We start from the raw sequence: 27,768 nt of genomic DNA on the forward strand, positions 1-27,768 counted from the left end.
CATAAATCAAAGCTGAGACATAATTCATGTTTCTCTTTCACCATTTTTGGTGCAGGAAGCAGAGACACAACAAAACCCTAAGTTTTGTTGTTGCTGATGCACTAAGAGTACATCATCAACTATAGTGGCTTGGCTTCTTTTAGTGCATTCCTAAGGGCCATTGTTCCTTTCAACCATTCTATTGGTTTCATTATTTTAAATACTGAGTGCTTACTACTTTCTTTTTATTTAGGTTCAAGCTGCTTCTTAGTTTATTGAGTTTGTATTTCTAATTAGTTCCCTTACTCATTCGCATTATTCCTGTCCTGGACAACAGTTTGTTTTTCTGTTTTCATGTGTTTTGGTTTCTGTATTGAGTTGATTTATTTTTTTATTCTTTTAGTCTTAAAGGAGACTAATTCTTTAAGTGGTTTTTAATAAATATCACAGTATGTTTCACAATGACAAATTATAGAAGCTTAATCTTAACTTTAAGAGAGCCATAAAACATAAGAAGTCCCACAGGACCCGGGGCAGCCCGCCCTACCCCACCGCAGAGGAAACTGTACCCACCCCAACATTCAATCATCTCCCAGACTACACAAGACACAGACACCCAGGTTAAGTTTATTCTCCACCTCTCCTATGTCTCTCCCCCACCTGCAGAGTGGACTCCTGCAAAGATGGAACAACCTCCCTGCCAGTTGAAGAGCCCCCCGGTTAGGCCGATGCACAAGAGGCCCCCTGCGCCAGGGCTGAGCCCCCGTGCACCCACCCGCCCACAACCTCGGCGACACACCGACGAGGACCGAAGCCCCCAAGGCCCAGCCAGAGCCCCAGCACGGAGGCGAAGCACCCCCGGACCCCAAACCCCCACGCCCGCCCCGGATCCACTCAGGGGCAGCCAGGCCACCAGGCCAGTAACCTAGTCCGCCAGCACAGACCATCCTCCAGCCCCGCTGCACGCGGCCACGAGGAGAACAACCTCTGAGAGCGACCAGAGCCACATCCATTTTCCTTTCATCGAGTTTCAAAAGTATTTCAGTGCTGCTTAATAAATAATAATAAATGAAAAACAGTGCTTGTAAACAACAAATGTTCACACTGAAACAAAAACAAAAGGAGGGAAACTGAGACTGTTTTGTCACTTTATATAAAATTCTTTATTATCACAAAAATCCAAACTTTAAAAAAAAAATCAACATAAGCGAGAGATTAAATGAGATTATTGGATCAGAATATAAAAGTAATGCATCTCTAAGAAACCTTTATATTAAAAGTGCAAATGTGCTCCAGGATGAGCAATAAATAATCTTATTTACACACACACACACACACACACACACACACACACACACACACACACACACACACACACAGGCTCAGGAGAGGAAAACAAAAACATATAAAGTTAACAAGAAAAAAAACGCAGCATCACCAGTATCACAGCTGTTGTGGTGTTACTGGTGGAGGAGGAGGCTCAGCTGGTAGTGGTTTACTTAAAGTTCACTGGGACGTCCAGCTGCTGACTCCAAAGCATGGGACCCCGAATAAAAGAAAGTAAAACACAAGAACGTAAAGGAATACTCCGGGTAAACTCTTCAGTGCGGAAAGAGTTAGATTGACAGGAAACAGTGGAATCAAAGGGTTGGAAAACCTTTAAAACTTTTACAGAAACATTTGCTAACTAGCAAAAAAAACCCAAAATATGATAAAGAGATTAGTCAGTCAGTTGTGTTTTTTTCTTCTGTTTTTTAGGAAAAGAGAAAAAAAATACATCACTCAAAAGCTGCCTTCTGCTCCATCTATGAAGCATTACTCTCAGGTCCGTTTGAAGGTTTTTAGTGGTTTTAATTCATTTTAAAGTTGACCTTTTTCTATTATTTGAACCTCCAAATTTTTATTCTTCGACTCTGTTAGAGCAGCTTTGCATGATTCACAGTTCAAAATAATCCTTATTTATCAGATATTAGGGGTTGCTTTTCTCCCCTCCCAAACAGTTTTCACCACAGGTAGGTGGAGCTTCTTTGCTCACAGATGACCATATTAAGGATATCCACTCTGTATGACATCACACAGAGACAAGAACAGAAAAATCTGAAAAAAGGTCCACTTTAAGAGTCTTTGAGGAGCCACCAAGTGGTCCCATACTCCATTAGAGGAGGTCTAACCCCAGTCATACAGACGTTTAGACTAATTAGTGACACCCTGGCAACCACTGATCACTAGAGAACCATGAGTATTCCTTGACCAGTTGTCAAAAGGTTGATGGATATGAAAGCGATTACAAAGACGTATACAGTGTTGCACCAAAAATCTCTTTGCAATTGTTTGGCAGCAAGCAGGTTGTCACAGTCACCCATAGGTTAGCATATTCCATGCAAACTACAGGCGACCACGGCAATATGCTAGCAACCTAAGACATCAGGATGAAGTTTTTAGTGCAGCACCTTCTTTGCAATTGATTTCTCCAAGTGGCTAGCAGGAACCTCCAGCAACCACTCACTCATTTTTCCCTAGCAACCAGAGATTACCAGTGGATCAACAATCAATCTTCAGACCTGTGTGACTGAGGCTTGACAAACATTCAGATGTTTTTTCTTTAACATGGATCATATCAAAATTTCTACTTTTTCTTTCCACTGCTGTTTGGAGTCAGCGCAGTGTCGGGGTTTTCAGGTGTGACAGGATAACTTACAGAAAAATAAAAATCTTTCCTAGCCATATTATAGTCTCTGACAGTTGAGTAATCCCTTAACAAATGCAAAGTTTTTGTGTGTTTTTTTGGATGAACAATGTGCTTCCTTGAGGTTTCGAAGGATGTTTGATGTGGTATTACCCTCTGTGTGTCCAGGATTAATGAGCAGCCACAATCTTTTGTTTATAACCTTCCAGAAAAGAAGACTTCAGTCAAAATGAGTTTGTGGTAAGTTTGTACCGTTTATAAGGAGGAAGGATTCAGTTTCTCTGTTTGTGTCTGTTCTGATTAGTGTATTTGCTGATGATGCTGTGCATCACTGAGGGAATCTGCAGCTAATTAGCTTGTTCACACTCTGCTCTTCTTCTGATTACTCAGGCCATCTGAGAGTTTTTTTTATGGAATTATAGCACAGTGCAGGCTCCAGAGCGAGGTCCTCTGGAGCCAGACTGCTGCGGAGCTCGACCTTGGTGAGTCACAGCACTGATGGCAGCAGCCGGGGGTGGAGGTTCTCCCTGGATAGCTTGGTCTCCGCCGGCAAGGCCCTGCACTGAGGTTTGATCCCTGTCATTTGTCTGCTTGGGCCTGGAGGACGAAAGTCGTCTAAAGAGCGAGAGCTGCGAGGGCAAAGATGAGATAATTAACTCTTATTACCTTTCTGTTTATCACATGTAAAGTAGGTTAAGGATTATGCAAAGACTAAAATTAAAAGAATTTGAATGTCTATATTATGATTGAAACTAAACTACGTTTTTGTGAAAAGACTAAAATTAAAACTAAATCAAAATTTGCTGTCAAAGTTAACACTGGTCAACATACTGAGGTTTTTAAAAATGGGATTCAGATCTCTAACCTGGCGTTTTCATACTGTTTTCATCTGCACATCTGTTCAGCTGATAGTTTTCACATTTCACATTGGATTTTTTGTCTTTTCTTTCCTTGTGTGTTTACTTTCTTCTATAATCTTTAAAACTATACAGTGAGACACCATTACAGGTACAATTTACACTAATGTATGCTCTAAGGCTGATTGGACCTTAAGGTAATGCCATAAAACTTTTCAAGGACTAGAAAGATATATATGTTTTATGTTCCCAACCAGTAAAAATGGATATTTGTGCAGTGTCTTCTAGGCTTCAATGGCAGGAGCCAGTTTAATGACTGTCTCCTCACAACAACATGGTTTTGGACCTGAACCTATGTGGAACCTTTGTTTTCCTGCCCTGTGTGGATTTTTTCTGGCTTTCTCACACAGTCCTTAGTGCTTTGAAAAGGTGTGTTTTTTACACAAAGGTACATAACTGTCGCTTGAAATTCGAACAATGAATGTTAAAAACACGTAAAAAAGCAGCACCATAGAGGTAATCCCATAGTGAGGAGTGTTGTGCCCATACAGGCAAAATAAAGTTTATTTTCTGAGAGTGTTTTGAAGGCAGAGTACAAAGAATATATCCAATGTTCACAGTTATTGTACCTTTTTGTTGGAGGCCGGCTGGTTTTTGGAGTTTCCATCTCCCTCCCCGTTGGCTGATGTGGTATATTTATGTGTCTTTTCTTCTTTAATATTGGGCTGCTCACTGATTTCAGCTGCTGGTGATACCAGACATTATTGTTATCTGTCTTGTCTTTTTAACCGTCTTTACTTGGATTTTTCATCAAACATGCAGCTGACTAAGGATAAAATCAGTCACCTCTTTGCTGTCCATCAGGCACAGGCTCTTCTTTCACCTCTTTGGGCTTCAGGGAAGATCACATTTCACATGTTAATCCATCTTAATCACAAATAACCAACAAAAACCAAAGATGCCCCATATTCAACTTAGTGCTACTTATTTACACAACTCTGGGTCTCTTCTACTGGTTTCTCTGTCGAGGACAACAATGTGTCGTTCTCCTCCTCGTCTTCCTCCACCTCGTCATCATCATCAACCTTATCATCTTCCTCCTCTCCTTCTTCTTCTTCCTCTTGACCTTGTTCCTCGCCTTTGGTCCATGTCTCAGCAAACCCTTTTGTCAAGTCCTGCAAAAACAGGAGCATTAAGGACATGAAAAATATTTAGTCATAAGCAGTTTTAGGCCTCAGCCACATAGGCCTAGAGATTTGTCTGTGATTCTCTCACAACTTCTGGTTGCTACGGAAAAGTCAGTATGTGCTGCCATGAAAACATCCTTGTCATTGTTTTAGCTGCTAGCAGATCACCTGCAGATTGCAAGGAAGACACTAAAGAAGACATTAATTGGTCAATCACCAACTATTTGATGAGTGGTAGTGAAACTGTCAAGTGTGTGACACAAACCAGAAATGCAGACCATGCACCTTCAAAGGAAAAAAGTTGTGCTTTACTATGGCAACGGTCTCGCTATCTGGTTTATGTAATACTTTTTTTTTTTTACTATTTGTTTGTTTTACTATTGCTTTGGGACTGGTTTGCAAGTGTTTGCACACAACTTGGCATCTTCCCTGGAAATTACTGGTGATCACCATAATTCACAAGTGACGAAAGCAATCACAAGGTTTTTGATCCAACACTGCCAGCAACCTCTAGATACCACTCACCACCTAGTCGTGGAGTTCACCTTTTTTCAGGACCTGTGGCTACAAGTCCAGTCTCTAGGTCTGTGTGACTGAGGCCTTGCTTGGTTAATATTAGCAGATTCCAATAACAACAACACAAAGGCATGAGTTTATTTAAGTTGAACAAAAAAAAACTGCTTTCGATTTGCAATGAATGGAAAGCATTTTTTCCTGTTCTTGTCCTTTCCTTTGTTCTTTAAAATAAAGAACAAGTAAAGGACATGAAAAATATGCACTTTCTAGTTTGATGCTAATGTTTTTACTATACAGAATAAAATATATGCTCTGCCAGCTGAATTAACTGACAAGCAAGGAATGATTGGAAAAGACTATAGTGATGCTAGAATTAGACGAATTACTCTACGCTAAAACAGCATCATCACTAGACGAAAACAAGTCAAACCTTATCTTATCCTGAACACACCAAACAGACACTGAAACAGAGGAACAGATTTTCCTCACATCATCATCTTCTTGAAATATGCTAGACATAAAGCACCAGTCTGGCACCTTACTGATAAAGTGAGTTTGTCAGTGTCCACTGTGATATTTTTGACAGTTGAGGCTGAAAAAGGCAGATTTTCTTATAATTCAGTTAAATATTTGCATCATAAAGTCAAATGTTTCCTCTTCATTAGCTCAGCTTTTGGTCTCGGCTACTTCCCAAAGAAAAAAAAAACCTTCCTCTTCAGGGCTCGCAAAATCGCTAGCCCGACGTCCCGGAGCTAGATATATCTCCGGTCGGGCGACCAAAATCTATCTCAGCCCCGCCCGTCGGGTTATCATATAGCCCGATGGGCTTTTGTGCCCTGCAGAGTCATGACAGTTATTTTTCAATTTTTGTCTATTTAATGATATACTGCTTGAATTCCCCCAAAATTTGAAAAAAGAATAAAGTAGTGAGAGATTAAATGAAATAAATTAAATATTCAATGTGTATTCAAAGTACTTGAGTGACTTCATTCTAAACTAATTTTATTTATTTATTATCTTTCAAAGAATATACTATAAAACTCCCACTGACCCTGCTAATCAGGTATTATCTGCATACGTGATTGTCCTTAACCTAACTTGCATGTAATGAACATGGTGTCCCACAAAGAACCTGTTACCCCTACTATTTCCACCAAAAATCTTATAAAATGTGTTTCAGTAGAAAGACGTCCTTCAAAAACATAAATAAATTTAAAAAAATGTTTGAGTGTTATTTAAAATCTCTTTTAAATAACACTCAAACACAATATACTTAATAGTATATCGTAGTATCAATTAAGGTTCACGATACCATCCTATTTATCAGCTGTGTCAGCTAGAGAGTTGTGTAGTGCCTTAAAAACAAGAGAAAGAGAAAGAAAAAAGCCACATGATTGGCTGTAGTCTTTTCCAGGCATTATATGGCATTATATGGCCCTGACTTATCGAAGAATTAAGAAAGCGGAACCGGCTGTTCAAAACCCCACAAAGCTGCCCGCTGGGATTGGAACGATGGGAGAGGCGTGAGTTTCTCAAAATGGGCTCATTGAGTGCAGCACAGATAAGATCTTGGAACGGCTACGGCTGCTGTGAATACTCAGAATAAGATCTCTGACTGCAGACTGGATACATTGCGGAAGGGCTAGCTCGGAATAACATCTCTGGGCGCAAATTGGATGACATCTTGGGGAGGCACACTGCCGTGAGTTCTCAGAATCGGCTCCTTGAGCACAAGAAATGACAACATCACAGAACGCAAGTATGGCGAAGCTCGCGGCTCTCAAAGGGGAGATTGAGAGACCAGTGTTGGACTGTAGAACTGCTTTGAAATTCATATGAGCTGTTCACACTAAAGTAAAAACCACCATCACTTCATGCGGATACCCCTTTGGCGCCAGCTGTGGTCTCAAGGCTGGAGCTGAACAACAACACCCTGATAACTACTGTGTTTAGCCTGTTCCTTCCCATTCCATGCAAGGCCACCTGGGTTGGCTGGAAGACTGTTTACTCAGCCTAGCAGGGCGAAGGACACTGTCTCACCTGAACTCTGGACACGCACACACATACATATGCACACACTCATCCCCCCTCCCTTTCCAAACGCCTTCGACGCTTATTCCCTTCCGATGCTGACGGTGGATCAGGGAGACCAGCGCACAGGCTGCAGGCCCGGATGTACTGTCTAAATCGGCTGACTCTCACCCTTTACCCACCCCTGTTGCTTGTCATGTGTTTCTTTGGTGTATTAAGAGTTTTTTCATGTGCTATGTGCAGAGGTGTTTTTTCTGTTCTCAAACTGATCTCCCTGTTGGAGCTCAGTCTGGGGGAGTTATTTTTTTCTCCTATCTTTCCTCATGTGGTGCATTTTCCATTGTTATACCTCTCTGACCTGTCTTCCCCATGTGATGTTTTGTGTAATGTATGTATGGTCGGAGGGTATGATGGCGCCGCCAATGCGTGCAATAGGTCGGCAGCCTTATGAAATTTCCCCTTGTGGGACTAATAAAGGTATATCAAAATATAACAGGGCAAGACATACTGGATACAATAAATACAACAGTCTAATGGTTAACACTCATTGAATTTTGCCTTTTTTCCACTGAGATTGTTTTTTTGAGAGTTTTTTTTTAAATTTCTCAGAAGAAACTTACATTTACAAAAATGAAAGATTTTGGCATGCAATTACGTATGAAATGGAAGCAGAAGCAGATGTCAGCCTGGTCTAAATAACTAATACAATCTTGTTTAGTAGTGAATGTACACAAACAATTGTGACTATTAAGTATCATTAAGAACTACTTTAACAAATGTCCTATGTCCTAATACATAAAAAAAACCCACAATGTAATGCAACACAAATATTTATTACAAATACAAATTAATAGAAATAGCAACATAAATAATTCCAGATAAAATATTTAAATTTGAGCAAGACAAAGATTAAGGCTGAAGGTTTGAAGAATATTTGGGTACTCTATTAGTCATATTACTGGAAATTCAGAGAATTCTGGTTGCAAGAGCCATGTATAACTGAGCAGAAGCAGAAGCAAAAAGAAAAGGCTTCCAAGGAAATATAAGTAAACCAAAAAGCATTGAAATCAATACTTAAGACAAACATGAGTAAGCATTGCCGTAAACCAAAAGCAAAAGGCTGGATGGAAATACAAAAGCAGCCCAAAACAACACAACGTTATGAGAGAAAGGGTTCAGAAAGCTATAAAGAAACACATTCATAATATATTAAATTAAAAAGATGGTGTGGTTAACATGTAAGAGGGAAAGGCACAGTACATGCAAATGTTCCAGCTGTTTCAGAATGAAAACATAAAACTCAGATAAACACAAAGAAGCTTGTGTATTCCAGAAGTGGAAAAAGGACAAACATTCTGTACTTAAGTACTGATTTAACTTCTTTACTCAGGTGAAAGTGAAAAAGTACTGGCTATGAATGTATTCAAAGTAAGAAAGTAAAGAGTACCTCTTTGAAGGACATTTCTACTAGCGATTTTTGTGCAAAGCTAACTGAAGCTTGTGCTGTATTAATGTAATAATAAAATATTAATAACTGAGAATGCAAACTTTAGTTTAAATCTTAATTGAAAATTAGCAGAGAAAAAGAAGGAAACAAAAATAGCTCTATTTTCTTTTGCTTCCATTGTACAAAATGACTTTGCCTCTAAACAGAAAATGAGTACACTCAGGGGTTAAAGTGGGATTCAGTAGGTAGTGAAACCCTAAAATAGGTTATATTGGCTCAGTGTGGGGAAAAGAATCACAATTTCTATTGTGGGCTCCAGTATATTTTCTGAGTGTACAGGCTGTGATCAGCTGATCTGGGCTATTGCTCTGAGGTTTACTGCTCTCTGTGGAGAACTGAATTCAACAAATGTAAGAAGGTATTTTATGAGTTGCCCTGCTGTTCTCTGCAGTCAGCACTGTTTATGCTGTCTCTATACTAAACAATATAGAGGTGGAATTCAGTGAATGAATCTAAACTTCATCAACTTAACTTCAAATTCATAACATCACCTTACTGAAAGCTAACCAGCTTATCCTGCACTAGATTATTTTAATGCAACCTTTAACTAACACAGATAATCTACCTTAGTTTGCTTTGCAGCATGCTTCACAATATGAAAAAAAATTATCAAATACCACTGAGCAGTCCGTACTTATAAATATAACCTCCTGTCTTCCTTATCTATTTCCATCGTTTAGTGAAGTTAGCTCTTTCTTTTCTCTCCCTGTGAAATACAGTGTCTGGACCTTTGGCTAACAACACACTGTGACAAACTGTAGACACAAACAGTTTGTGTTTGCTGATGTTTGTTGGTAGAAATGCTGCATTTGAAATTACCCCTCCTTTATAGCACTACCTAGATGCAGAAATAATGCAACCACAACTCATGGACACCTGCACTCGTCCTGGTGTTGCTCCAAATAAACCACAGGCCCGAACTTAAACCCCTCACTATGGCGCATGCTCTGGTGATTACGAATTGGATTTCCTCTCATGTGTTACTGTTTAGCCTCAAATCGGTTTGAAGGCGCACAGTGACGTTCTGAAAATGTAAGGAATAGAAAGTACAGATATTTGTTTAAAAATGTAGGGAGTAAAGATAAAAGGTTATCTGGAAAAAAAAAAAACTACTTGAGTCAAGTACAGATACCTGAAAATTCTACTTAAGTAGTTTTGGCAAACACAAAAGATAGATGATAAACACATGGAAATTTGTGTAGAACATGAAAGCTCAGATAGTCTCCAGGTGCAAAAAGAGAAAGAATAATATCTTACTAGGAAAAAATAAGGTCAATAAAAAATTTAATACTGGAAAACAAAAATAATTATGTGAAATCCACATCTGTTGTGCTTTTGCATTTAAGTACTGCCTGCAAGGCAATTTTAACCAAGACATTGAATGCCATCCTTATTTCACCAGCATTAGCATGGATACTTGATATTTTAAGCTACCTGCCTTCTATTGTTCAGTCACATCCACACTGCATGTCGTGCATTTCGAAAGGGTCAATATTACATGCTAATTCACTAATGTAAACTATGTGATATTGACTTTAAATGTCTAATATTTTATACATCTACAAATATCTATTACTGGACATTTTAAGAATATAACCTGGCTTAACTGTCTGGCTAATCCACTTATGTAAGAGAAGGGAAGACAAAATGTATTTTAGTGATTTTCTTTGCAGATGACAAAACTTTATATAAAAATATGCAATTTATTCTCCTGACATTGTTTTGGTTATGTTAATTAATTAACTGAGTAATCTCCTACAAAACTGAATACAATGTAGTTTTAACTATTTATACAGAAAAAGTAATGTTACCTGTATCAAGCTTTTCTAGTATGGCCATTTTTATAACAATTTTTTTTTTTTTTACTTTTCAGACTTTGATCGTGTCCATTTCCTGTTATTCAATAAATCAATAGACACGCTGATTGATATAAGGGCTCTTATTATTTCAGATTGAGGTATTGAGGTAAAACATCATCCCAGAACTCCTCTGACTCACCTGCTGCCTGACCTTTGACCCCTAACCTTAGTTTGCTTCTAGTTGCTGATTTAGCACTTTGTCTTTTCACTTCAGCAGACCTTTTCCTTTTGACAACCTTCTCCTCTTCTTCTTCTTCATCTTCCTTCTCTTCCTCTTCTTCTTCCTCTTCTTCTTCTTCCTCACTCTGGTCCTCCTCATCTTCCGCTTCAGCCTCCTTTTCCTCACTTTCTTCCTCCTCTTCTCCTTCTTCTTCTTCCTCCTCTTCATCCTCTGTCTCTTCCTCCTTTTCCTCACTTTGTTCCTCTTCTTTTTCTTCTGCCTCCTCTTCATCCTCTGTCTCTTCCTCCTTTTCCTCACTTTGTTCCTCCTCCTCTTCTTCCTCAATTTCACTGTTTTCCTCTTCACTACTCTCTTCTACTTCTTCAGCACTACTTTTTTCTTCCTCCTCTTTTTCATCTTCTCCTTCTTCGGTTTCCCTCTCTTCCTCACTTTCTTCTCTCTCTGAAGACCTCACAGACTCACTTTCAACCTCATCTTCTTCACCCTCACTCTCCAAACTCCCTTCTTCTTCCTCGTCCCCTTCATCCAAGTCACTTTCAGTATCTCCACGTTTGCTCTCTGTTTCGCAACTTGACCCTTCCTCGCTTTCCTCTTCCTCCGACTCCTCTTCTTCTACATCACCTCCGTTTCTGTCTTTCTCTTCAGTCTCTGCTTTGCTTTCACTTTCTGTTACTCCACTCTTTTCCTCCTCCTCTTCTTCATCTTCTACCACAACATTGCTCTCATCCTCCTCCTCATCTACATCGCTGTCTGACTTCTCTCCAGAGTGAAGAGTGTCACTCTCTTTTTCATCCTCAGTGTTCTCTGCCACTTTCTTAATAATGTGACTAACATCCTCCTCTTCCTCGCTTACTTTTGCATCTGTTTGCCCTTCTTCCTCTTCACCCTCTTCGTCAATATCCTCCTCTTCCTCTTTGATTGCGGCAGAGTCCATCTGCTGTTCACTTTGATCTGAGATTGTCCTCATTTCAGGACTTTCAGGTGCAGGTATGATGTTGATGCTGACAGCAGATCTGTGGCTAAAATTGGCAGCGTAAGATTCAGATTCCTCACTCAGTGATTTAGTCACACTCTCTTTAAGTACTGCACAACTGTTCTCAGAAAGGGATGTGGAGCTTAATTGTCTTCCAGCTTGGATCAAAACTGCTCCTGCGGCGAGCGAAGCAGCTCCAACAAGCAGGCTGAGATCTGTTGACTTTTCCTGAACCTCTGACCCTTTTTTGATTTGAGCTTCTTTCATGTTTTTTTCATTCTTGTTTTTCTTAGACAAATCTGTTTTCTTCTCTTTAGATTTGGGGGGTTTTTTCACCTCAGAAACCTGCTGAGAGCCCACTATGCTCTCTTCATCCAAAGTGTCACTCAGGTGAAAGCTTGCTGAGTCTGTATGACTGAGTTTACCTGGTGAACTGATTCCTGTGGGTTTGCTTTTAACCCTCACAGGCTTAGACTCCACTTTCTCAACTTTAGCAGATTTAGAGTTGAAATCTAATCTTTTCTTCATAGTTTCTGGACTTTGTTTTGAGTCTGCTGCCAGCTTCCTGTGAACCCCTATCACCTGGCTTTTACTGTGAACTTGCATTTGTTGCTCTTTGGATGCTGCCTTATTTATGTCCCTGATGCTTGTAGGTTTGTTTTTACTGGGCCTCTCCTGCAACTCCTCTACAGCCAAGATCAGATTCACCTTGTTCTGGTTGCTTTTCTGATGTCTCTGGGGGCTCTGCGGGCCCTGAGTACGAGTGCTACGACTCCTCAGGAGTTCAGTGGGTAATGCCCGGAGGGGAGAGGCAGCCTCACTCTTACAAGACAGCGAAGAGGAAGAGAAACTGCTCTGCTTTGAGAGCTTTTTCTGCTTTCTTTGACTCTGTTCTTTTATAGCCTTACCATTCTTACCCTTCCTCTATCCTCGGTGTAAGAAAGCAAGAAAAGGATGGAAAAAAGAGGCATGCATTAGAGAGGAAGAGACATGCAGAAACATCAAAGGACATAGCACACAAAGCAAGAGTTTGAGTTACCTTTTGAACTGGAGACAGCGTGAGGGTTTTATCACTGGGGTCTATCTTCATCACATGAGTCTGTCAGGAAGGAGCAGAGATCAAATCAGCAGCAAAATGTTATATTTGTCTTTTTTTCTGAGCAACATTTAAGATGATGTCATTGATCTCTTACCATGTTGAGGAAGTCTCTGGTTTCTCCAAGACCTCTCACGCTGTCAGTGTCTGTCAGACTTTCCACAACACTGTCTGTCTCCCCACCTGCCAGCTCTGAAAACAGGACAGCATTATCTTCAGCAGCAGCTTTCCAGATACAGGTAATATCACATAGTGACAAAGATGAACAAATACATAATTTTTTTTAAAAAAAATCAAGATGTTGAGAATCTGACCTCTTCATTTACAGATTTCAAATCTGCAGAAAACCCTGAGATCAAGAGAAACTCATTTAACTTTCAGGGAAAGGGCATGAACGACACGAACACCAATTGTCAAATGTCAAAAATACAGAGCTCACATTCTCATTTTTCCCAACTTCATCTTAGTGCTTCTAGGTCTTAGAAACATATACCGTACAGGTGTCTGTTTTCATAAAAATGATAAGGGATCTTGAGGAAGCCAAAGGGATATGATTTATCAGAGATGTGACTCAAGGAGACAAAAAAAAGACAACAACCTCCCCAAATTCTAACAAAAATGCAAATAATATTGTCCAAAACTTTGATGTAACAGAAAGAGGATGAGGCAATGGCGGTGCAGGTGAAGTAGGTACCCTGGTGGATTGACCCCTCGTTCCTGTGCTGGTAAGTGCCATTGAGCACCTTTCCGTGGATCACCTCAGGCGGAGCCAGTCGTGGTGGTATGGTCTGGCTGGAGGCTGTCAGTGGCGGGAGGAGGTTACCTGGTGTCATGGCAGGCAGTGTGCGGAACATGGTGCCAAACTGGTCTGGAGATCGCTCCTGAATCAGAGGGTTTAGCCAATGAGCGATATTAACCCATGAACTTCTTTAGAAATGAACTGTTATCTGTAGATAAACTATAAAAAGTGTCACGTTCATTGTCCTCATACCCACCCTCTCCCTCCTGCGAACCCGGGCGGAGAGGCTCCTCTGCAGCGTAGATGAGTCAACTGTGTTACCCAGCAGTTCCACGTATGGTTTCTCCAGGAAATCTTCCATCACATCGTTGTCCTCCAGCGTGACCTCACCGGTTCCCCGGGCCCTCGGCCGAGCCAGCACCACCATGTGACATCCGCCGCACATCGCCTGGACACGTCAGGAACCAAATTAAAGTATTTGCATGCATGAAAGTCACCCAGAAATGCACAAAAATAGAAAATATATATGATTATAAATAAATAAATGTTTTTAAAATATAAATTGAATTTTATATTTTTATATATGTATGTATTTAGGATTTTTGTAATGAAAAAAATAATAACACATTTTAAAAATTGACACAAAATTGACACAAATATACATAATTTTTTAAATTATGTATTTAAATACTATAACAAGTAAAAAAAAATGACAAATGGAATGGTTATTATATTGCACTTTCTACTCTGAGCACTCAAAGTGCTTTACAAAAAAATACATTTTTTTAAAAGGTAAAACTCATTTAAAATTTTATATATTTTATGTTATACATGCAATTATGAATAAAAATTGAAAAACGAACGTAATTTTTTTTTAAATGTAAAAAGTGAAGACAAAAAATTAAAAAGATATAAGAAATGCGACAATAAAATTACACTGTCTTTAAACTTGTGAATTATCTCCAAGCCTAATTAAATAATTCCTATACATTATTTTAAGTTCTACTGCATGAACAAATGTAAACCTGTCTGTATGAAACACTTACTCCCTGAACATTATACTTCAGGAATCGCAGGCATAGCGTTGGTTTAAACTGGTTAGTGAAGTTTTCTTCCCCCAGACCAAGTTTTCCATGTCTGCCATCTCCAAACGTGTATAGCAACCCGTCTTCTAAAATAAAAAAAAAAAAAAGATTAAAATTTCTGACATCAGATCAGTGAAGAACCTCTTCTGTTCAACTCTGTTGTCAATGAGAAGCTCGGCATTAATGAACCGAGCTGAGATTTACCCGTAATGACAGCGGTGTGGTTTTCTCCACAGGCCACCTGACAGGCTCGTCCCTTCTTGAAGTGCTCAACCAAACGCGGCACCCGGGACTCAAAGATGAATGTCCCATGGCCGAGCTGTCCGAACTGACCGAGGCCGAACGTGTACACACTTCCCTCTGAAAGAGACCAACACAATCAGAGGCGTTTGCGGCATGCTGCAGTATTTTATTATCCTGTTTGAGAGCATTCTGTAACTTTTTAGTAAGATTGAAGGAAGGGGGAAACCAACTGAGAATATTATTCTCAGTTGGTTATTTAAAGGAAATAAATAAATAACATGTCTTATTTGCTGTCATCAGACATTTACCTGCAAGTGCCACTGTATGTCCACCCCCGCAGGCCACCTGCCTCACTGGCTCCTTGATGCTCTTCACCAGCTGAGGCACTCGGTGCCCTGGAAGCTGGTGGGTGCCCAAACCCAGTTTTCCGCTGTCCCGCTCGCCAAATGTGTACAGAGCGCCATCCACTGGGAAAACAAAAATAGGAAATACTCAGAGCTATCCACTGGCTTTTAGGTCCAGAACGAATAGGGGAAACAAAATTCTGGTTAAACTTAAAATAAATTTAAAAAAAAAATGTCACTTGATTTTAAAATATGTTAAATTCTATAATAATATCTATATGCAAAAATCAAATCAAAACACCTACATTTAAATGAACAATGGAGTTTTGATTTTTTAAATTATAAAATAATATGGTGAATAAAAATCTATGGAAATAGGATACTTTTGCCAATTAACTTGCATTAAAAAAACTTTTATTGTTCTGATTTTTACATTAGTATAAATACACACGTGTGAGAATTATTCTTTTGTATTTTAGCCACTGTCACCCATGTTCCTTATGCTATCTGTAACCATGTGCGATTTGCAGGCTCACTGCAAAGTGATGAATGGTTATTTGGGACCTATCTCTACTCACCTGTCACTAAAGCTGAATGGTAGTACCCGCAGGAGACCCAGCTGATTGGTCGGCCTACACTGACTTCGTGGGGTGACGACACCTGACTCTCCTTACCCAAACCAATCTGACCCTCTGTGTTATCACCCCACATAAAGAGTTTACCACTCGCTGCAAAAGAAATAAATAAAGAGATTACGTTTATTTTGGGAACACATTTATCTGTTAACGGCACTTTTTTCTCTCTTCTACACTTTAAACAGTTTTAAACTTGCAACATTTTCTAAAACATACGGAATCTTTTTACTTCAATTTTGTTAACCAAGAATTTTCATTTGATAACAGAACAACTATAATTTAATTACAAATTAATTTCATGAAATTATCTTTTTTTTTTATTTTAGATGCTGCAGAAAATACAGAATATACAGATGAAATACAAATGTAAACAAAATACAAAAAATATAAAACCATGAATGTTTAAAAAAATAATTTTAAAATCAATAATATTTTTAGATTTTTTTTTACTTTAAATCTAATTTATGAGCAAAGTCTAAAAAATAAAATTGAACATCCAGTAGTACAATATGTATGATATATGTATATATTTAATTTTAATTTAATTTAATCTTCAATATATATTTATATAATTAAGATACAAAAATTCCAAGGTAAAAAAACATACATTAAAAATTTTAATGGTTTTAATCTCATTACACTGACAAAAAATAGCAAAAATATAATTTACAATTAAATAAAGTAATATAAAATGCATATACAATGAATAAAACAATACAAAAACTGCATATCTTAGTGTAGATGTAGGCACAATTATGAAATATACATAAAAAAATGATCAAAAATCTTAAAATGAAAATTAACTAACATTTAATTTGCACTTATTATATGACTTCCCTTAATGTTTACTGGCAGTTAAGCTTTGATTAGCTGTGATCAGAGCTAATAGCTGAATTATAGTGTTGTGTGGATCTTACCGGTGAGAGCTGCTGAGGCGTTCGAACCCGCAGCAAGCATCTTGATTGATCCTTGTGAATCAAAAAAATCAAGTCTCTTGAAGGACGTCCTCTCATCACAGTCTCCAAGCCCCAGCTGACCCTCGCTGTTCCCACCTGAGGCATACACCTTCCCTTTGGCTACAGACACACATCAACACAAGCGTGTTTAATATTCATCAGCACCTGAAAGAAAACAGCTGTGAACACTAAACACTGACCTGTGCAGATAAGCGTGTGGTTTCTCCCGCAAGCCACCAGTTGAACTTTCTCAGACTTCAGGGCTGAAACATCACAAAAAAATTTAAAACTATGGGAACAGTAACCTGGAGAGCGCAGCTTACCTCATCATCTTTTGATAACTTTAGAAAAGATTCATGAAGCAAAACAAACCAAACACTTGTAAGATACAAGAGAAATCTGTATTTTAAAATAAGTGTTCTCAGTACAATTCAATGCAAAATACAATAATTCCAAACTGTTATAAAATTAATTAAAAACTTGTGGTCATTTTTAATATTATATAGAACTTTTCCAACATAGACATTGCATACATTTTGAGGCCCAGCTCCTTCCATCTACTAATGACCAAAAAAAATCACCAGAAAATAGAATTAATCAGACTTGAGTTTTATTTCTAGGATTATTTATTACATTTACATTTTCTGTATTGTACAACTATTTCCAGTAAGAATGATCCTTTCTTTTTAAAATAATTTTCAGATTAAATTCATACTTAAACAAACCTCATACAGGACACATCCTTTTCTCTGTATCTCAGGAGTGGCACTTACTGTTTCTCAGCTAATGTCCCTCCAAATTTACGCAGATTATTAGCCCTCTAGACTGAGATTATATCTACAACAAAGTCACACTTTATTTGAAGGCTTTGTCTCCTCCTCTTCAGGGACTCCCTCCTCACTGCCTGTTTAAACTGGCTGAAAGCAGCTTTCAGTGGCACTACTCATCCTCTATAACTTTTTTTTAGAACTGAAACAGTGAGAAGGTGCCATAAAGACCAACCTTTGACACAGGTGGGTTTGTTGACAGTCACTTTGGAGCCAAGGCCGAGCTGGCCCCAGTTGTTGCTACCAAACATGAAGAGCTTCCCATTTTCTGTGAAGACAGAGAAAATCTCCTGAAAGGGGGTCTGTGATGTTTCAGCAGGAGCATTCATTTTAAAGTGACACAGGGCTGGATTCAGTTACAGTCACAAAACAAAATAATAAAGAAAGATAAGAGAAAAAAGCTGAAAATCTAATTTGGATAATAAAGAAAGCTTTTCCTCAAATTAAGTAATTGTACGTAATTGTAAAACTCCCCTCCAAAAGATAACCATGAAATTAAACTAAAATTTAAATTGAAGAAATGTATTGAAATTTTGACTTGCTTGACTTATACAATATATATTTTTTGTAAACATGTAGATACAAGCAAAAGTAAAGAGTAAAAATAATTTTGTATTTTAAAAATGACAGTAGGTTAATATTGTAAAGCACAACATTAAAAAATAATCCAAATCTTAAAATGGGGGTTAATGTATTTATCTTTTTTTTTTTTAATAAATCTAATTTTTGTACATCTAAACAAAACTGAGAAAACATATCAGTTCTGATATGTTAGAGCAGACATATTTTAAGAGGACAGCGCAAGTGAAACTAAATCAAAACAGTATTTCCAGCTTTCACGTTTGTCAGCAGTGTAGAAACACATAAATGAGTATGACCTGGAACATAGGAGGGGCTCTCACCTGTTATTAAGGCGGTGTGCTCATCGCCGCACGCTATTCTGAGTGGGATGTCATTTTTAAGCCAAAATTTACTTGGAATGTTGTCAGCGAACTTGCTCTTTCCAAAAGTGAAAACTGCCCCTGATTCTGTAAGAAGAGACCAAAGAAAACCAATCACCGACTTGGATTAATTTTCAAGTTTAACCACACCAAATGTGATGTTTCAGCCCTTTATATAAAAGATGGATGGATGGAGCCACCTTGATGTCAGTCTAGTGTTAGTGAAACCTCAAGCTGAGTAATTTTTTTTTTCCAATCCAGACATAATTTGCTGTGGAACGATCTGACTGTGACACCAAAGGACACAGCGTACTCATATGATTTCAACTTGTCAGTCAAAATTAAGGTCCTAACTTGCTTAATCCTCCTTTCTGATTCTGATAATGACCATAATTGACCAAATTAAGTAAGCATTGGAGCTCAGAGAATTCATCAGAAAAGTGTTTACTGAGGTAACAAATCAAGGGAGGAGCATTTTCTCATAGACTCCTTTATAAGGAAGCTTTGATTTATAACTACAGGCATTACCACCTAGATAGGCATTAAAAAGAAAGGAGGTTTGATGCACTCTACGTCTTGACTTCAATTTTCAGATCCTGAACATGTACACACGTGTCCACGTGTGTACAGTCTATAGAGGCTTGTGTCCTCCACTGAAAAACAGAAACTGCTTTTGCTATGCTAATTCAAATTTTGAGGTTAGTATTTGAAAGTTTTTAATTAATGACTCAAAATTGCGTTTTTCATACCTGACTCAAAATTTCAAGTTATTAAGCTAACATTTTGAGACAATCTTCTCATTTCAGTTCTCTTCTCATAGTAACTTACAGTATATATTTTTGTTTACGTGGTTTATGGCTATGTGCATACTTGTTGCTTGTATCATGTTGGATTTTAAAGTTTTGCATAATCCCAACAAATAAACCAAAACTAAGACACTAAACTAACTCAAAATGTTCATTTAGTAGTTTTTACCATTTAACTAGCATCATTTTGGTTACATTTTTTTTAACATTTATTAAAAATTAGCCAAAGAGTCAAGTTAACCCAATGTGAAGTCTTCAGATGTCTTGTCTTCTCAAACAAGAAGTCTACGCCAAAATATGTATTCAGGAATAACATATTTTTCCACTTGGAAAAGATCTAGTGTGCATAAAAAAGAATTGGAGGAAAACGTTCAAATTTGAGTGCTGCAGATCTGAATACTTGGCATTATTTGTTACTGAAAAAATGACATAAACGTTTTTAAAGGGTTACAGATTTTGTAAAAAATGTTCTTTGGATGGGGTCATTTATTACTTACTTACTTTATTCCTTCATCAAAGAAAAAAGAGTAAAAGAAACACAATAATACAAAAAGGGGGGAGAAAACAAAATGTATTTTGTATCAAAATATAAAAAATTATGCATTGTTTGCTATTGCTTTATTGCTTTAGTGTTATTATAGACACGGATATGCATAAGAAGCACTTTCATGAAATTAAAACAATCTAGTAAGACCGTTTTTACTCTCCTTTTACTGTTTGAGAGTAAATGCAATTGACTACAACTAAAAAACACCTTTTACATGTGGTAGAGTTTAACATTAGCATCGACAATAAATTATGAAAATATCAGGACAGGGGGAAAAAGATACTTAATAATTAATCACGTTCAAACTGATTCAAAGTGAGGAATGATGAGGAATAAATTCATAAAAATGACTTGACCTTAATAGCTAAAGCACTCGTGTAGAATAAAACAGAATAACGGGAGGAGAAATGCAATATCATGAGGTTAACTTTCCGTTAGCCTGAAGCTAGCCGAAGGTGAACATTACAGCTAAAGAATATTTTACAATACCACCGGTTCTCTGAGAGTCAGAAGAGGCGACAATGACTGATATTTACCCGGAATGTCATCTTCAGCCTCGCCTGCCATCTCTGCGGTACTTTAATCCGCTTTGCTCCGCGCCTGTGGGCGTGTTGGTACCCCTCTGTTGTTTTCGACTTGAACAACCCGGAAGTAAACAAAACTTCTCCTAGGCTACGAAGGAACACACGTGACTCTTAAAGATACAGAGCCATTTCATGTGTCTCATTTTTTATAGCAGGGGTCTTCAAACTTAGCAAGTAGTAAAAAACTACGGTGGCCCCTAGAGACAAAGCATGTACAAACTCCAAAACACTTACAAACTCCAAAACACTTACAAAATTCAAAACACATGGAAACTCCAAAACACAACGGAAGTGCTCCAGGACGCTAGGGGCAGTGTTGAGCTCGAATTGCAAAATAAACGGCAAGTTTGTTGCAAACACATGGGCTGTATGGGACGGTCTAGTCTCCGTCGCGCTGCCCAGGTTGCCTAGCAACCATGATACTAACCGCTGGAAACGTGTCATACAATTTTGTTTGACAGAAATGAAGGAGAACATATTTTGTTCATTTGTTTGTTTGTTTCTACATGATCTTTGTGTGATTTGATAAGTATCTGAGGCTGAGACGACAGGACTGTAAAACATGATTTTTGGTCATTTTAAAATTAGCTAGTAAATAACAATTAGCTAATGTTGTTCATGAGACTAAAGTAATATCACTTGGGTAATGTAAATATAATATGGCCAATATTATAGTTATTATATTAATTATTATTAGCTATTACAGCAGTGAACATGAACTCTGTGTCAAATACTGAGCTTCAGTACAGATTCAAGTTGGAGTTATTTATGTCTTATCACTTTAAATCGTCACTCAAAGAGAAGTATCTTTGACAGTGTATATATAGGTGTATTATATATAAGAGACAAATGTTGTTCCTTCAGTATGTTTGCATAACTAAATTTGGCTCAATGCTTACATATATGTGTAAAAAGAAAATGTACGAGCTGTGAAAACTGTTTCTGATAAAATGAAGAGTACACAGCAAATTCAAAAGTGTTAAATGTTTTGGTGTTAGTAGTCTTCTTGCAAAAGTAGAGTTAATTTTACTCTAAGTAGAGTCACATTCTTTTAATGTAACTCTGAGGTGTAAAATGATAGTAGTTAAAATCGAGTATTAAAAATGAGTGTTTCTATTTCAAATCTGGAGGTGTTACAATGGAAACATTAACTCTTGACCTCTTAACTCTGAACTCCTACAGGGGCTATGACACCAATAGAGTAAATTCACAGACTCCGCCCCCAGCACCATAGGCTCCAATCAAAGCTGAAGTGAAGCTATTTCAGAACATTTTGCTCTACATATTTGAGTTGTTTGCCATGCTTGGTAAGTCACTTTTTTCAAAGATTGTTTCAATTATTATTATTAGCTTTTACTTCTGTGGCTCTTTGGAGTAAGACTAATAAGACTGATTCAGGACAGACAAATAGTTATGCTAAACTTTTCTAGCAGTCCTTCACAAACAGGGAACAGTCTGTCTATTCTCTCCGTCTGTCAGCTGATGCTGGCTCTTCCTCCTCCTCTTCCTCACACACTGCTGAGTTTGTCCTGGTGGATCATCAGGGGTGCAAAGCCTCACAGATGATGTGCAGCAGTGGGTCCCTCAGTCTGTCCTCACTCTGGACACTTGCAGTTGTCACACATGGAAATCAAATGTGTGATAACCTGCAGGATTCAAACACAAGTGTAATTTATAAATACATGTTCATACTTTTATTACACAAGCAGAGAGAAAGAAACAGAGAGAGAGTGCAGGACAGACAGACAGGTGACAGTCTCAGGTGTTTACACTGCTACAAAACAGCACAAAAGAAGGAGGATTTAGTGTTTGTGTTATTACGAGTGCTAAACAAGAAGAGTTCCCAGCTGGTACAGTGGACACATGTGTGACTCCTGTGATTAAAGCATCTTTCTTTCAGCGTAATGAGTGAACCGTCAGCTCGTTCAAACACATGTTAAAGTCCGTTTGGCTCGACACCACCGAACAGAGGCAGCAATTTAACATAGCTAACATTAACAGTGCAGTGAATCCTGCTTGTGCCGTGATATTCAGGACTGCAAACCGAGCAGCATCACTGACTTTCAGCTTGTTGTGTTTGTGGATATATGACTGACTTTAATTATCCCTAAAATCATCACATTCTTTGTAAGATTAAGGCCGACTATTGAACGGCGTATATTTTGAAGTAAAGGCTTTAAAACCAAGTTAGTACAAACATCACTAATGTCACATAGCTTTCCCGACATGTGGCCAACAGTAATGTTTTAATGTTCTTCATTATTAAACATTTGCGCATAAATAAGTGACATAATATTCATTACTTACTTTTGAAAATTTACTCTTCGGCCGCTCCATTTTTTTCAGAAAAATTATCTACACCACCGCCGCACTATGAAGTCTGGGATATGTTGGGCCATAAAGGCTACAGCGACCCATCCTTAAAATTCAGGGAAATGAAGGACGCATTTGACGGCCACATTTCGAGCAGCCTTTGAATTGGGACAGCCTTCATCGCGTCGCTGTGACGTAATCGGTCTTGAAATGCAGCCTTTAAGACTGCAGACCCTGGCTGTGTCCTTCAAAAGAGACTCTACGCGTTCTCAAACAAGGCTCAAAAGGCAAGGTTAGGGAAGCCATGAACTTGGCCTTATCAGTGAGAGATCGGGCCACGTAAGCTTTATGAACTCCATTGGCAGATGATACTCTGGCTTAGTGGGTGGATCCACTGTGCATGTGGCAGGTAGGACTACGTTTTTAAGAGCGTGATACATGGGAGAAATGCTGTGGCATGCACTTATTTCAAGCAACAATCAATTATTTCAAGCAACAATCAAGCAATATCCACCAGCCACGTGACCAACCCGACACCAGCAGTTGGCTCAAACAGACTCAAACGAACGTTCATGAAAAGTGGGAACTTCTGCCAAACCACGTGGCCTAACGGATAAGGCGTCTGACTTCGGATCAGAAGATTGAGGGTTCGAGTCCCTTCGTGGTTGGTTGTGAGTCCTTGAGCAGCAGGCATGCGTTCCCAGTTTGTTTGCAGCAGGCCGACCTCGGATCCTTTATGTCATCCAAAATTGCTACACTGTTGTCAATTTCATGTTCTTCAACAGAGACTCTATGAGTTCTCAAACGAGGCTCGAATTGCAAGGTTGGGGACTGAAGCCATGAACTTGGCCTTATCAGTGCCAGGCTCGAGTCATCTTGGCTTAGAAGCAACCATACAAAGTCAATAACATGCCATGACCTCAAGCGACATGGGTGAAAAAATCACGACTTAGAAGCATGCTGTTGGTGGAACTCCACCTGGAAAAGATCCAGTGTGCTCTGTTTCACTGCCCGTTGAAGGAATGTGTTGGAGTTTGTTCAAAAAACAGCCATGCCGCTATACTTGAAGCATTTTCATTAGGAAACACAGTGCTTTTGACTGTTTTCCTATTTTAGTCTACTAAAGTATGACTTTGTTAGTTTCTCCAGCCACATTTTTCATCAGCTGAACTGCATAGGTGGCTTCTGATCAGTAGGAGCTTCCAAGTGTTGGCTTTCATTGGTACAGCTTGAAGTAATTTCTTGTAAACACACATTTCTCTTGTGTTCTTAACAGTTCTTCCACCCTCTTTTTGGTATATTAGTCAACAAAAGGATCGGTTCATGCACATGTCGTAGGCCGGTTAGCTCAGCTGGTCAGAGCATGGTGCTAATAACGCCAAGGTCATGGGTTCAATCCCCATGCTGGCCATTCCACCAGCCATCCAAGGTGCTGTCTCATGATAGACTGTGGATTTTATTTGGTGGGATCCAAGAAAAAAACCAATGCCAACTTCCAAGTGAGTGATGTACGCAACTACAAATGACAGCAAACCACAAAATTCACTGACACATGACACGCTAATGAATACATTACATGCTTAGCTACAATCTCCAAATCACTTTTCCAGCTACTTTCTGGATAAATCACTCATTTCCAAAGTCTGACACAGCATACTGCATCAAAAACTGCTGCTTTATATCACACCTATCGACCCTAACATTAGAAGACGCACACCATGTATTGTTTTGTGGCAAATTTCTTCTTAAAGCGTTTTTTGTAAGTCAACAGAAGACTTTTTTTTCCCACTATGTTGAACTAATTTCTTGTAAACACACATTTCTCTTGTGTTCTTAACAGTTCTTCCACACTCTTTTTTGGTATATTAGAAAAAAAAAGGGGGTCAGTTTAGGCACAAGTTATAGGCCGGTTAGCTCAGCTGGTCAGAGCGTGTTGCTAATAAAGCCAAAGGCATGGGTTCAATCCGGACACTGGCCATTCCAGCAGCCGTCCAAGGTGCTTTCTCATAGTAGACGGTGGTTTTTGTTTGGTGGGATCCAAGAAAAAATCCTCTGCCAACTTTCAGGTGACAGATCCGGCCACGTAAGCTTTATGACCTCCATTGGCAGATGATACTCTGGCTTAGTGGGTGGATCCACTGTGCATGTGGCAGGTAGGACTACGTTTTTAAGAGCGTGATACATGGGAGAAATGCTGTGGCATGCACTTATTTCAAGCAACAATCAATTATTTCAAGCAACAATCAAGCAATATCCACCAGCCACGTGATCAACCCAACACCAGCAGTTGGCTCAAACAGACTCCAACGAACGTTCATGAAAAGTGGTAACTTTTGCCGGACTACTTGGCCTAACAGACAAGGCGTCTGACTTCGGATCAGAAAGTTGGGGGGTTCGAGACCCTTCGTGCTTGTAATTTTCATTTCATCACACCTTACAGTGTTTATATAGATTGTACACATATGAACAGTGCAAGGTCAAAATTCTGTTTTATGCTATATAAATATATATATAAATATGAATATATCATAATAATCTGACAATACATACAATATTGGCCATATTATATTTACATTACCACAGTGAGATGATTTTAGTCTCATGAACAACATTAGCTAATTGTTATTTACTAACTAATCTTGAAATGACTGTTCAGTATAGAAATGAAGCCCAACAATCATGTTTTACAGTCCCGTTGTCTCAGCCTCAGATACTCAACTAATCAATGTGATGTCATGACAAAAATGAGTGACCAACAAAACATTTTTTCTCCTTCATTTCTGTCTTCAATGCTGTATGAAACGTTTCTCGCGTTTAGTATCATGGTTGCTAGGCAACCTGAACAGTGCAACGAAGGCTAGACCTTCCCATTTCACAAGCCTCTCACTTCCGCACTTCTCGTACTTACAGTACGCACCATACATAGTACGTGTAGTGTGCGTACTTCAAGCGTGCAGACCCTGAATTGGGATACAGCCATCGTTCTGTGTTAGTTGGATATGTGGCAGCCATTTTGTCTTCTCCCTTGTGTGTGTATGGTTTAGCTCAACCAGTATTTAATTTCCATGTTTCATCTTGTCTTTTGTTTGTTTTAGTCTTTGTTAGTCATTATTTTGAGTTTAGTTTATTGAGTTGACCTCTTTCATTGGTCTGCTTTGGATTTCTTCATTATTTTTCATATTTTGGGGTATAAAACACCCACTTTTTAAAAAAAATTAAACATCTGTGTCCTCTGTGTTTTATTCCTTGGTTCCTGACCCAATCTGTGACATGTCTGTTTCTATAGAAGAGGTATGTGTTCAATTTCTAAAGAAAGATGTTTCTTGCAAACATCTTTCTTTTCTATCAGTGTATAAAACATTACAAGTAGGTTTTACAATGAACAACATGATCAACATAAAAGTCTTTTGTAAAGTTAAATTAACCAATATCTTGGTCTGTACCGCACTGAACCATGATCACAATGACTGTACTTGTGGGATTATCTAGGATGTCTTGGGGGATCTAGTTGAAGATGGCCACATCGTTTGAAAGTCTTGCAAGCAGAGGGTCTATGAATTCATTCATTTGTTTTCTGTTTTGTTTTTGGGTTTTTTTACCAATAGAACATGTATTTGAGGTCATGTATGTATATTTTTGTAATTTCACACAAAGCCTATCCACATTTCTTGACGTGAAATGTGGAATTCTATATGCAAGAACCATCAAAAATATTGATTGTAACTTAAATAGAAAGTAAACAGGAATATAATCTGCATATGCGTGCTGCAGTATGACATCAGCTTGAGGTATAAATTGAACATTAACACTATCATTCCACAGTGTGGCACTGCAACACAAAACAGCACAGTTGTTCTTCACAGTGATGACGTTTGTGGTTTTAGCAACCAGTAATTTACAAATAATCTAGTCATTCTGACTTCAGAATATCTAAAAGAATAAATGGTTTGACATAAAGCTCAGGTGGAGCAGGTGTGTGAGTGTAGAGCAGAAGGAGTGGAGGAGTCTCAGTGTGCCTGGAAATACTGTGTACGATAGAGCAGCAGCAGAGCAGTCCAGATGTGTCAGTCACAGAACTCTAGTGATAGTGAACTGCTCTGATAGTGGGGTCTTTTCTCAGAGCAGTTCATTCAGTGTTACAGACAGACAGACAGACTTTTATTATTTTTTTCAGCATACAGCAAGTTTACCAAGAATTGCATTTTAATATTTAATATTTTTATATTATTGTATATTTATATAATATAATATATAAATATATTAAAATTAGTGCTGTAAATAGTTTAAAAACATTAACTAATTAATTTCGCAATTTTCTGTAATTAATCGCGATTAATCGCAATTGCCGAGTTGCAATTACATTTTTTCAACTTTATATTTAAGCTTGTAACTGACATTTATGCAGTATAATGAAGTAAATGCAGAATGAACACAAAGAATGTATGCTTAAATTCAAAGGGAATTTGAATACTTTTCTTCGATCTTTTAGCACAGTTTCTCTCTTTTTAAAAAACCTATATACTAATATATAATAGTGATGTGCGATACCACTGATTTCCTTTCCGATCTGATACCAAGTAATATTCAGGGTGGTATCGACGATACTGATCCGATACCAATACTTTGTACAAAAACTTATTTTATTTATTGTATCTCAAATTATAGCATCATAATGATTACAGGACATCAGATTACTTGTTCTTATCACTTAATAATGCAGAGTTCATCATATAGAAATAAAAAACCTGAAGTTTGAACATTTGAACACCTTGCCTGCCTGCAGCACTAAAGGACTCCGTGAGAGACTGTCTCGCCCTAGCAGCACCTGTCCCTCTCCTCCTCTTTAGTTCGCCTTAACATACGCTCGTCATATTCT

General features: G+C 38.3%; 2 protein-coding genes, 2 non-coding genes and 1 pseudogene across 6 annotated transcripts; 2 read left to right on the plus strand and 3 right to left on the minus strand.

Moving 5' to 3' along the window:
* Window positions 1-2,024, minus strand: part of LOC102788546 (desmoglein-2.1-like) — a 14,726-nt pseudogene extending 12,702 nt beyond the window's left edge.
* LOC148096095 (uncharacterized) lies at window positions 1,131-5,642 on the minus strand. Its single transcript, XM_087835983.1, has 4 exons — window positions 4,515-5,642; window positions 4,369-4,414; window positions 4,152-4,267; window positions 1,131-3,294 (listed from the first exon to the last, which is right to left on the minus strand). Exons 1-4 carry the CDS (start codon window positions 4,722-4,724, stop codon window positions 3,082-3,084), a joined length of 585 nt encoding a protein of 194 aa, XP_087692109.1. The 5' UTR covers window positions 4,725-5,642; the 3' UTR covers window positions 1,131-3,081.
* On the minus strand, window positions 4,628-20,654 carry rpgrb (retinitis pigmentosa GTPase regulator b). Of its 3 annotated transcripts, none has more exons than XM_006800276.3 (15): window positions 20,532-20,654; window positions 18,604-18,729; window positions 17,877-17,969; window positions 17,075-17,137; window positions 16,836-16,994; window positions 15,862-16,011; window positions 15,248-15,406; window positions 14,901-15,056; window positions 14,658-14,782; window positions 13,868-14,059; window positions 13,567-13,753; window positions 12,970-13,064; window positions 12,816-12,875; window positions 10,762-12,700; window positions 4,628-4,697 (listed from the first exon to the last, which is right to left on the minus strand). In XM_006800276.3, exons 1-15 carry the CDS (start codon window positions 20,560-20,562, stop codon window positions 4,675-4,677), a joined length of 3,558 nt encoding a protein of 1,185 aa, XP_006800339.2. In that variant the 5' UTR covers window positions 20,563-20,654; the 3' UTR covers window positions 4,628-4,674. The 3 variants fall into 3 exon arrangements, with proteins under 3 accessions (XP_006800339.2, XP_006800338.2, XP_006800337.2); XM_006800275.3 differs by lacking the exon at window positions 4,628-4,697 and adding an exon at window positions 7,573-9,787; XM_006800274.3 differs by lacking the exon at window positions 4,628-4,697 and having other exon boundaries at window positions 10,688-12,700.
* Window positions 20,655-23,487: 2,833 nt separating this feature from the next.
* On the plus strand, window positions 23,488-23,560 carry trnar-ucg (transfer RNA arginine (anticodon UCG)). The gene has a single exon. It is a non-coding gene; the product is annotated as a tRNA-Arg (tRNA).
* A 669-nt stretch (window positions 23,561-24,229) lies between these two features.
* On the plus strand, window positions 24,230-24,303 carry trnai-aau (transfer RNA isoleucine (anticodon AAU)). The gene has a single exon. It is a non-coding gene; the product is annotated as a tRNA-Ile (tRNA).
* Window positions 24,304-27,768: the final 3,465 nt, after the last annotated feature.

Source organism: Neolamprologus brichardi, chromosome 23, assembly GCF_056152115.1.
Source record: "Neolamprologus brichardi isolate AB-2024 chromosome 23, ASM5615211v1, whole genome shotgun sequence".
NCBI lineage: Eukaryota > Metazoa > Chordata > Actinopteri > Cichliformes > Cichlidae > Neolamprologus > Neolamprologus brichardi.

Bases quoted from the DNA above. Each gene is read 5' to 3' on its own strand.
- LOC148096095 (XM_087835983.1), bottom strand. From the start codon at position 4,724: ATGTCCTTAATGCTCCTGTTTTTGCAGGACTTGACAAAAGGGTTTGCT. The intron at 4,268-4,368 runs GTGACTGATTTT...TGGTATCACCAG, and splicing joins GCCTGATGGACAGCAAAGAG to CAGCTGAAATCAGTGAGCAG. The intron at 3,295-4,151 runs GTACAATAACTG...TTGCCCTCGCAG, and splicing joins AGCCGGCCTCCAACAAAAAG to CTCTCGCTCTTTAGACGACT.
- rpgrb (XM_006800274.3), bottom strand. From the start codon at position 20,562: ATGGCAGGCGAGGCTGAAGATGACATTCCGG. The intron at 16,012-16,835 runs GTAAGATCCACA...TTTCTTTTGCAG, and splicing joins CGCCTCAGCAGCTCTCACCG to CGAGTGGTAAACTCTTTATG. The intron at 15,057-15,247 runs GTAAATGTCTGA...GGTCTCTTTCAG, and splicing joins ACATACAGTGGCACTTGCAG to AGGGAAGTGTGTACACGTTC.